The sequence below is a fragment of the Polypterus senegalus genome, chromosome 8 (assembly GCF_016835505.1).
Source record: "Polypterus senegalus isolate Bchr_013 chromosome 8, ASM1683550v1, whole genome shotgun sequence".
Lineage (NCBI taxonomy): Eukaryota > Metazoa > Chordata > Cladistia > Polypteriformes > Polypteridae > Polypterus > Polypterus senegalus.
In genome coordinates this window covers 47,790,596-47,799,776 of record NC_053161.1, presented here as the reverse complement: position 1 = coordinate 47,799,776, position 9,181 = coordinate 47,790,596, and the positions used below count along the sequence as shown (strand labels likewise).

The window sequence follows — 9,181 nt, the reverse complement described above, 5'->3', positions numbered from 1 at the left end:
TCGTCGTTTTGGGTTTCTTAAATGGAAAGCTGTATTAGCAAAATTACACACGTGACTTATTAGTCTACACATAAACAAGAGTGAATGTTTGGATAAGTAATGATACTGTGTACAGCACATCCGATTTTAAGGTCGGGAATATCAATCAGGGTGAATTCACTGTTGCTTTAATACGTAACACACACTAAGATCAACGGCCAACCTTTTTAATTATGAGTGAAGTGAACTGCAACATGTGGGATTGTAACGATTTTAATATTCCAATAATTGTACTACACATCGAACGGGGAAGACAAAACATGCTTTAAACTAGTCCACGTGGGTCATGTAGTGCCCCGGTACGTGGCGGGTAGTAATAGGCTCATGCTTTGATTGACAAAAGATATCGGCGAATCAGCCAGGGCCACACTAGTAACTTGAGTCTGACGCGGAAATTTGGCTTGCTTGAATCCTTCAGGTTATCTTTTCTTATCCTGTTTTGTTACCAACCAGGTTGAGGTTGAAATTAATTCAAGGTTTTATAGTTTGGCTCTGTAGTACTGACCTTGACTTTGAACTACAATCGTAACCTTGGTTCATAGGATAATCTTACCGGCCTCTAAATGTATTTTTTAAGTAAATAGCATAAATTGCAGACAATAACCGGCTAGTGTTTTACGTGTTAAAGTTGTATGATACACATACTCGATCTTTTACTATGCGATTTGTAGGCTGTTGGCTGGCACTGCTGTTATTTTCCTTTATTTTATACTGTCCTTTTGTAAGAGCAAAGGACTTAAAAAATTCCTGTCCAACATGCAAGACGATAGTTGAAAACTTCGAGAAGGTAAGTTCATTGTTAACTCACCTATTTAAAAGAGATGTGTTTTTCAGTTGTACTATGGCATGTTCTGTAAAATGTGTCACCTGTCAGTTACCACGTCCTTCATTGCTCGTTTCTGGCTAAATAAATGGTTCCTCTCCTTTTTATCTAGTTGCTGTTGAACACGTTAATTACATTTTCTATTCAAAGCTTCTACTTAAAAGAAAATGAAAGCGACTGATAAGGTTTTCTTTTATCAACTTGTGGTTTCATTCCGATGAAAGTTGTTTTAGAAATAAAGTGTTTGCTTCTGTCTAGGGTTCAGCAAGGTTCTCAAGACCAATAATAAAGCTCGTGTACAAAATCTCTGTTACTTTCATTTCTATAATACTGTTTTGAACGAAAGCATTCTTTTACATTTAAGTGGTATGTGTTAAAGGAAACTTAAACACTACAGTATATCCATTTATCCATTTTCTGATTCACTTAATCCAATTTAAGGGTGCTACAAACCACAATCTGTTCTCGGCATTGAACAATAAGCCTGCATAGATTGCCAGTACATTACAAGGCACAATTTGCATACAATCATATTTACTCATAGTGAGAAACTTTTTAAATTGTCAATAAGTGTAACCACTTTTAGCATGTGTGAAGAAATCCTGAGTATCCAGAGGAGAAGAAAAAAAAAAAAAAAAACATTGCAGGAAAAATGTCTTGGCTGGGATTTTTGGTAGCTGCTTGGAACTTTATTGTAAAGTGTCACTGCTCAGGCATGTGATGTATGTGGTGAGAGAAGCCTTTTATCTATCCATCTATCTAGAAAAAGGAAAAAGTGACCTATTTAAAGTATAACAAAGTTACCTTCAGCTCTCAAGTAGGAGAAGTGGTTCTTGTTGGAAATTAAGTAGCTATGTTTGACATTGACTTACTGGGACGGATATCATTTGTTAAATAATTTCCTATCTTTTTTATTAAATGTTCAGATATTGGCTTTGTTTAAATTGTGCTTTTGTTCATGACTTCTACAGTGAGTATTGCCATCCGGTGTCCAGCATGTATTTGCTTATCTTGAACCTACTTGTAAAAGTTTTTTACTCCTCCATTGTTACATGCTCTAATGTCTGTCATTTTAGACTATAATAAAGACTTCATCAACTGATATTTACATTAGTGGTTGTCTGTCAACCCTCGATTTTGTGTACAGGTTATCTAGGTATACAGCCACAGTCTCTTTCTCGCTCATAAAAGTTCAGTGTTGCCCTTTATAAGTGAGCTGCACATCTCCTTAGTGGCTATACTAAACTAACTAGAAACCAAGACTGAGGAGCAAATGCATCATATGAGAGAAAAAAAAACCATAAACACAGGTTACAAATGAACTTCAACAAATACTGAAACAGTCAAAATGAAATCTGCATGCAGCCCATGATTTGTACATATTTCTATTCGCAAATAAAGGTCTCTTACAAAAGCAAGAAACACAGCTGTAACACGTTTAAATGTTTCAGCATAGCAACTACTTTGGAATGGGTATCTTGGCTTGTGATTCCAATCAAGTTTGATCCTAAAAGTTTAAACGCAAATTGTCTCATAACTTTCTAGTATTTCCTGGTCTCTTTACTTTAACCCTAAACCTTTCCTGCTCTCCTTATTTTAACCCTAAACCTCTGGGTATGGTGAGCCACACATTAGGATATTAAACCAACCAAGATTTTTGTTTCTTCCTTTGTTTTTGAAGGCATGGCATGTCACAGCTGTAATTCTCAATTTTATTTTTCACATATATTTGAAAAAATATATTTTTCAGGGTTTAGACCGAACATCTAAAAAAAATTTTGGAGGAGGGAATACTGCCTGGGAAGAAAGAAAATTGTCAAAATATGAAACAAGGTAATGTTTCCATGCATAATTAAGTCAGAGATGGTATTCCAGGAATTTGGTTTATTTTGGGGACATAATTTATTAATCCAAAAGGGGAAATGATCTTTTCGCATTACCTTTGGAGGTCACAGCCCAGGGCTTTCCTAGAAATTCTTCAGCCTTTTAGAAAAATATTTGAAAGGGAGGAACAACTGCAGAATGCGAATGTGAACACTGTTATTATTCTAAAAATATTGTTTTCAGTATACATAAAAATTAGAACAAATAATACAGGATTGCTAAAGTCAGGACTATGCACCTTTAAACCCATAGCATCCAAACAAGTATACATAAGATGTTCTTGCCTAGTGGCTAAGGTGCTGGAATTAAAACCAAAGTCCTAAGTTCAGTGCCTGCTTCCAATTCAGTATTTGACCATGAGCAAGTCGATGTTCCAGGTAAGACTAATGTCAATTGAAACAACTGTAGCATAGTTCTGTGCTTATCTGTACAGTATATAGCATGTTGATATGGTGGTCATCATAGAAAAGTGCTATGTAAAGAGCTTTTGTCTGACAGTTTTCTCCATTTGTGATGCAAGCTTTGAAAACTGATGAATGGACAGATGTTAGCATGTTGTCTGCAGTATATGCTAAAAGTGCATGTCAATAGGCCATAGGTAATATTGTTAGGTTAATTGACCCTCTTGAGCATTCTGATATGAACACATTCTTTCAGTACATCATGTTATATCATTGGTGAGAAGAGAATGTCAAGTTTGATAAGCTGTTTGCAAATTCCTTTTGCAAGTATTTTTTGGGTCTATCTTTTTTCACAGATACAGCAAATGTACTGCAGTCCAATAGTTTGTGTGAGCACACTGTACACATTTTTAGCTGGTTGGATATTTCTACTCGTTATAGAAACTGCAGAGATACACTTCTTGCTTAACTTGGGGGACTCTTATTTCTCAAAAAGACAAGGTACTTATCAAATTGACTCTTCTGAGGAAAAGCTCTGACTGAAATGACATGTACAGTTAGATATTTTGCCAAAGCTTCCCATCATGATAATTTTTGATTAGTAGATAACATACTTTCATTTAATACTACATTATGTTCTGCTGCTGTGCAGCATAGCTACTTGCACTGGCCTGTCTGTTTATGCTTATTCCGGGAAATATAAGCATACTTAAACAATAGAAGTTAGTGTGACACTGTCCACATTTGATTAATATTTCTTGAACTTTTCAAATGCTTTCTCAGCGATTTGATACAAACATGCAGTTTTATCTTTATTTCTGCAGAGTCTTAAATTTTTTTTATTGGGTCAAGACTGTGTTACAGCATTCCCAGTCTCATCTTTCATCTCATTTTAATATATGCTTCAATTTTGTTTTTAATATGACAGAGAGAGAGAGCAAAATGCTTTATGTGATGTTCCTTTGTATGTTTGTTGGTATGCAATCCATTTCCTCATTTAAAGAATTGGTAATTTGATTTTTATTTTAAAACTTCTGTTTCAATGTGACATCTTTTATATTTACTGTAAATTAAGAGTTTGAATGAGAAATTGTCCCTGATTCTTAAATACATTAAGATCAGATAGGCTTTTTTTAGACTTAACAGTTTTAAGATTAAGCCATGCGGTGATATGTTGACATTTGTAATGGTTAATAATAATGGTGATCTCTCTCTTTAATTATTCTTTTTTATTAACATAACAGTGAGATTCGCCTTGTGGAGATCTTGGAAAATCTCTGTGACAGTAGCAATTTCGAGTGTAACCATATGGTAGAAGAACATGAAGATCATTTTGAAAACTGGTGGTTTAAGAAGTGAGTATTGATCATTGTATTAGTGTATTTCACATAATAAAGCAAATGTTTTGATGATAGACATTATAAAATACAGTACTTGCAGTATGTCTTTGCAGATTTTCAAATTCTTTACAAAATATGCTGCACATAATAAAATTAAGTGCATCTCAATAATTTAAATTTCAAGGAATAGTGTGTTTTTGCTGTCTTATAAATTAATTACTTCTGTGTTAACAGACATATAATATACAATAAAGCAAACAGCGTGCACAGAGGATCACTGCTTAGCACAATTGCTAGTTCTGGCCTAGTCACTGTGTAGTTTGTGTTCCCCCTATGTTCACATGGACGTACAGATAAGATTGTTTTGTTACTCTAAACCCATGTGACTATACCAAATTAATGACATAACTTTAGCTCATTCAAATCTGTCTCTTGATGTGTGTCTGGTGTTGTATCCTCTAAAATGTACATATTTAAGGCGACAGTTGATATTTTGCCATTTCCTACATTTCACAAGATATGGACAATACAAGTTATCTACTAAAGTAATTTAGAGGGAGAAAAATAAGAAAAAACTGCTCTTTTTCTTGTCTTTTTTTGTCCTTGTTCCATTGTATTAGGGAGAACACAGTAAATCCTCTTAGAGGAATATTGACATAAGCAAATGATTCATATACAGGATAAATCCTTGCTTAAGTTTAGGAACATGCACTGATTTGGCTCGTTGCCGCACCCACCACATGGTGAACCACCTCAGAATCCCAAATTAGGACACAAGTGCAGCCATGCAATGGGGGACACCTCAGCATCACACTAGTTTGAGTGTAATGAAACGGTGTGACTTTTTTTACAGTGGCTAGAGTGTCAATAATGTCACCAACCCCTGAATTGCTGCTTGCAGGGCTGAATGCAGGTTAAAGGCCATGCTCAAGGGCCCAACAGAGTGGAATCACTTCTGGCATTTACAGTATTTGAACTAGCTCAGTTCAATCATGTATTTGCATTTGTGCTTGTATGACTAAAGAAGTTTAATGTTGTGTGTGTTTTTTTTGTGTTTTTTTATATATAAAGATTTCACTGAAGTTCAGTATTCATTGTATTTTATCATTCAAGTCATTCAAGCTAATGATATTTAATTATATTATTTTCTTCCTCACATAGGAAACAAAAATATCCTGATCTGTTTAAATGGTTCTGCATAGACACAATTAAAGTGTGCTGTCCAAAGGGAACTTTTGGTCCTGATTGCAATGGTAAGGCTGTGCCTTATTTAGTATCATTCTCCTTAACACACAATTTTACTATAGTTTAATATTCAATTTATTTGGAAGACAAAATAATTATCTTATAGCCTCAATGAAAAAATGTATAAAAATCTCACAAAAGAAGAAAATCTTTAATAAAAGTGCTTAAGAGAACTTGTGGAGCATTGCTTTTGAGGCAGTATATTGTAGTAACGAAAAACTAAGCGAAGGTTTCTATTCTAACCCTGGACATAGAGGGACAGAGATAGAAGCAGGCTGTAAATGGTAGTTGTGGTAGTTGACTTGCAGTGATATCAGCACTGTGTAAAACTGGAAAAAAGGAATTTAAGTGGTTGCAAGAAATGGGGCACCCAGTGTTCTTAGACGAGTAATTAAATTCTTTTTTAAATTTAATTAACTAAAGACAGTTTATAGTGAATAATTACTGTAGTGTTGAAATTTTTGGTGAATGGAAAACTGACCAATGTATTGCAGAAAATACATTTTTATTTGCATATTGTTCTGCATTTAACATCTGCCCTGTGTATATGGTATATTAGGCAAATGTAAATTAAGTTTTTAAAATCATATTTTGGATCAAATCTTAATCACAATAGTATGCATTATTTACATATACAGTTTGATGAAGCTAAAGAAATATTCCATTGCACTTTATGAAAAAATTAAATGGCTTGTTACAGTTGGGCACATCTTTTAAATAATCAAAAGTAATTTAATTTATCACAGGTGTAGAATACAGACTGTGAGTACAACTGTTGCAAATGTGAAACCTCCCAAGAAACTGGTGCATTGTGTGTGTGCGTGTGTGGTGTGTTTTTTTTTTTTTTCCCTTTAGTCATCAGTAGCAATTAGGAGCTATACATCTTTCTTCAGGCTCAGCATCTGCTTTGTTTACTGTTTAATAAGGGACAAAACCAGCTACTTTCATGAATCGGGTGCATGGACTCAGTTGCTATAAGGGCGCAAAGCACAAAATATCCAAATATATTCAAACTTTGTCAGGTTATTTTAATAGCACTGTCCAATAATTGTGTTAACTTTGCCAACTGAATTGCAGGATAAAGATGCACCTCCACAGCAAGAATAATTTTAAAACCTCATGGCTACACAAGCTTTCCAAGCTTAGGCACAATACAGAGAAGCAGACAGTGTTACTTTTTTCTAAAGTAGATGAAGATATTATAGGGAAAAGTGAATTTTAGCAGGTTTATATCATTTTAAAAAATCTGTGAGAAAATACAGCACAAACCTAAGGCACATAACATCTAAAGACTGTGTGAATGCTAGAAGCACACCTCAGACAATTAGCTTGAGTCATGTTTCATGTCAGAGAGAAAAATGCAGAGAAATAAGTGACAGTGAACGTCACTGTGGCTTGTATGATTGCCTGTAAAGGACTGCCATTCACTTTATTAAAAATAAATGACGAATAAATTTAAGTTATACTGTATTTAACAGTACTTAACATAATACTGTATTTAACATGCTGTATGACAATGAGATGACAACATCTTGAGTTTGTTGGATCATTGCATAAGGAATATAAGGAAACCTTTATTTATCAATCACTGTTTTAATTTCTTCATCTGAATAATTGAACAGAACAAGGTTGGTAAATGGCTGTGGATCAAATCATAGATAACTGTGCTTTTACTTCTAAAAATGCAGATATCAGAGGAAGTGTCAAGCTACTTGTGCAACAAATGGAAAGCCTGTCTTTGTTGGATTCTCTCAATTTGTTCATGATCTCCCTTCAAGTATTTCAAAGCTTCAATTAAATTGTTTCAACCTCCAACTAGTACAATAGCTGAATTATGATAATTAAGAGATACAATTTAAATGTAAAATTTTCAAATTTTATTGAAGAGAAATGGGTAATTCAGTTGCATTTGGGGTTGACTTACATATCCAGATTCATGTAGAAGTATATTTATATTTACATTTATTTGCTTGACAGACACTTTAATCCAAAGTGATTTACAAAAGAGGTAAATATAATCGAGTAACATTAGTCTAGGGACAGTTTGTTCAGCAAGTGTAGTAAGACCAGTAACAAGTTAATTGCCTCAAGTGAAAATATGTACTAACTAATAAATTTATAATCGTAGATTAACAATAAAGCAATTAAACTTAATGAAACAACAAATGAACTAAAACCTGAATGAGTATAGGTTTTTTTTTTTTGTTTTGTTTTTTTTCCCAATCAATTAGAAACATATATGCAAAACAGGTGCGTTTTCCATTGCTTCTTAAATACATTGAGGGAGTCGGCAGTTCAGATGGAGGTGGGCAGCTTTTTCTACCAACTAGGAACTGGACAGGAAAAGAGCCTGGATTGAGATTGATGCCATGCCAAGGCAGCTTCACCAGACACTGTTCACTGTCAGACCTGAGTGGGCGAGAGGGAGCATGTCTCAATATATACATGTTGGACCCATTGACTCCATATACACATAATGTGACCCATTGACTACTCTGCAGGCAAGCATCATGGATTTGAACGTAATGTGTGCCGCTACAAGGGACCTATGTAGCAATCTGAGGAGAAGAGTGACATGAGCCCATCTTGGCTGGTTAAATACAAGATTGGTTTCTGCATTCTGAACCATCTGCAGCAGCTTGATAGAATGTGCAGATACTCCTGCTAGAAGTGAATTGGAGTAGTCCAGATGCTATAAGACCAAAGCCTGGACCATACGTTGTTCTGCATATTCAGTCCAATGGTGTTCATGTTCTGTAGACTCTTGCATCTAAATTTGCTGTTTTTACACGAGGAAGTCTGCACAGAAGGGCTGTCGGCACCTTAAGCCTCCTCAAGTAGGGAGCCACTGAGTGAGCCCAGCTGTGAGTCTCAAAGCAATTAGCGACTCAAAGCAAGGAGGCGGTACTCCTTAAACTGATCGAAACTAGGCAGTAAGCAGGCAATCAAAGACACGGGTTGATAGGTATACTTAAAGCACAACTATAAACGGTAAAATCAACGCTAATAATAACTAAGCACAGATAACTATTTGCAATGCACAAGTCACTAATAGAAACTGAAACCTGAAGACACTTGCATCTTTCAAATAGGCCCCTATAAACTCTTAAGTTATAGGTAATTGTATACATTTATATATACAGTGTGTGTGTGTGTATTAATGTTTAATTGATGAGTTCATTATTAGTAACTACTTACACAATTTATTATATAGTTTAAGCTCATTTCGTACACTTGTGTAAACTACCATCAGTCTAGATAGAACTTTATTTGTTCTACAGTGTTTTGCACAGAATATTAGGTTGCACTCATATCTACAGACCTAGAGCAGGAGCGCATATAACAACAATGTCGGCCCATAAGGCTATTGTTATGGAATACAGAGTTACGTAGTTTTCAGAAATTACCTGAATGAGCTATTGAGAAAACTGTTGAAGTTACACTAAAAG

The 9,181-nt window shown here is 34.8% G+C and overlaps 1 protein-coding gene across 1 annotated transcript in view; it reads left to right on the top strand.

Moving 5' to 3' along the window:
- The first annotated feature begins 402 nt into the window (after positions 1-402).
- The window catches only part of creld2 (cysteine-rich with EGF-like domains 2), a 34,421-nt gene continuing 25,642 nt past the window's right edge, over positions 403-9,181 (top strand). Inside the window, exons 1-4 of the mRNA XM_039761068.1 lie at positions 403-826; positions 2,613-2,695; positions 4,392-4,502; positions 5,649-5,740. Coding sequence (XP_039617002.1) covers positions 698-826; positions 2,613-2,695; positions 4,392-4,502; positions 5,649-5,740 — 415 coding nt within the window. The 5' untranslated portion in view covers positions 403-697. The remainder of the gene's footprint in view (positions 827-2,612; positions 2,696-4,391; positions 4,503-5,648; positions 5,741-9,181) is intronic.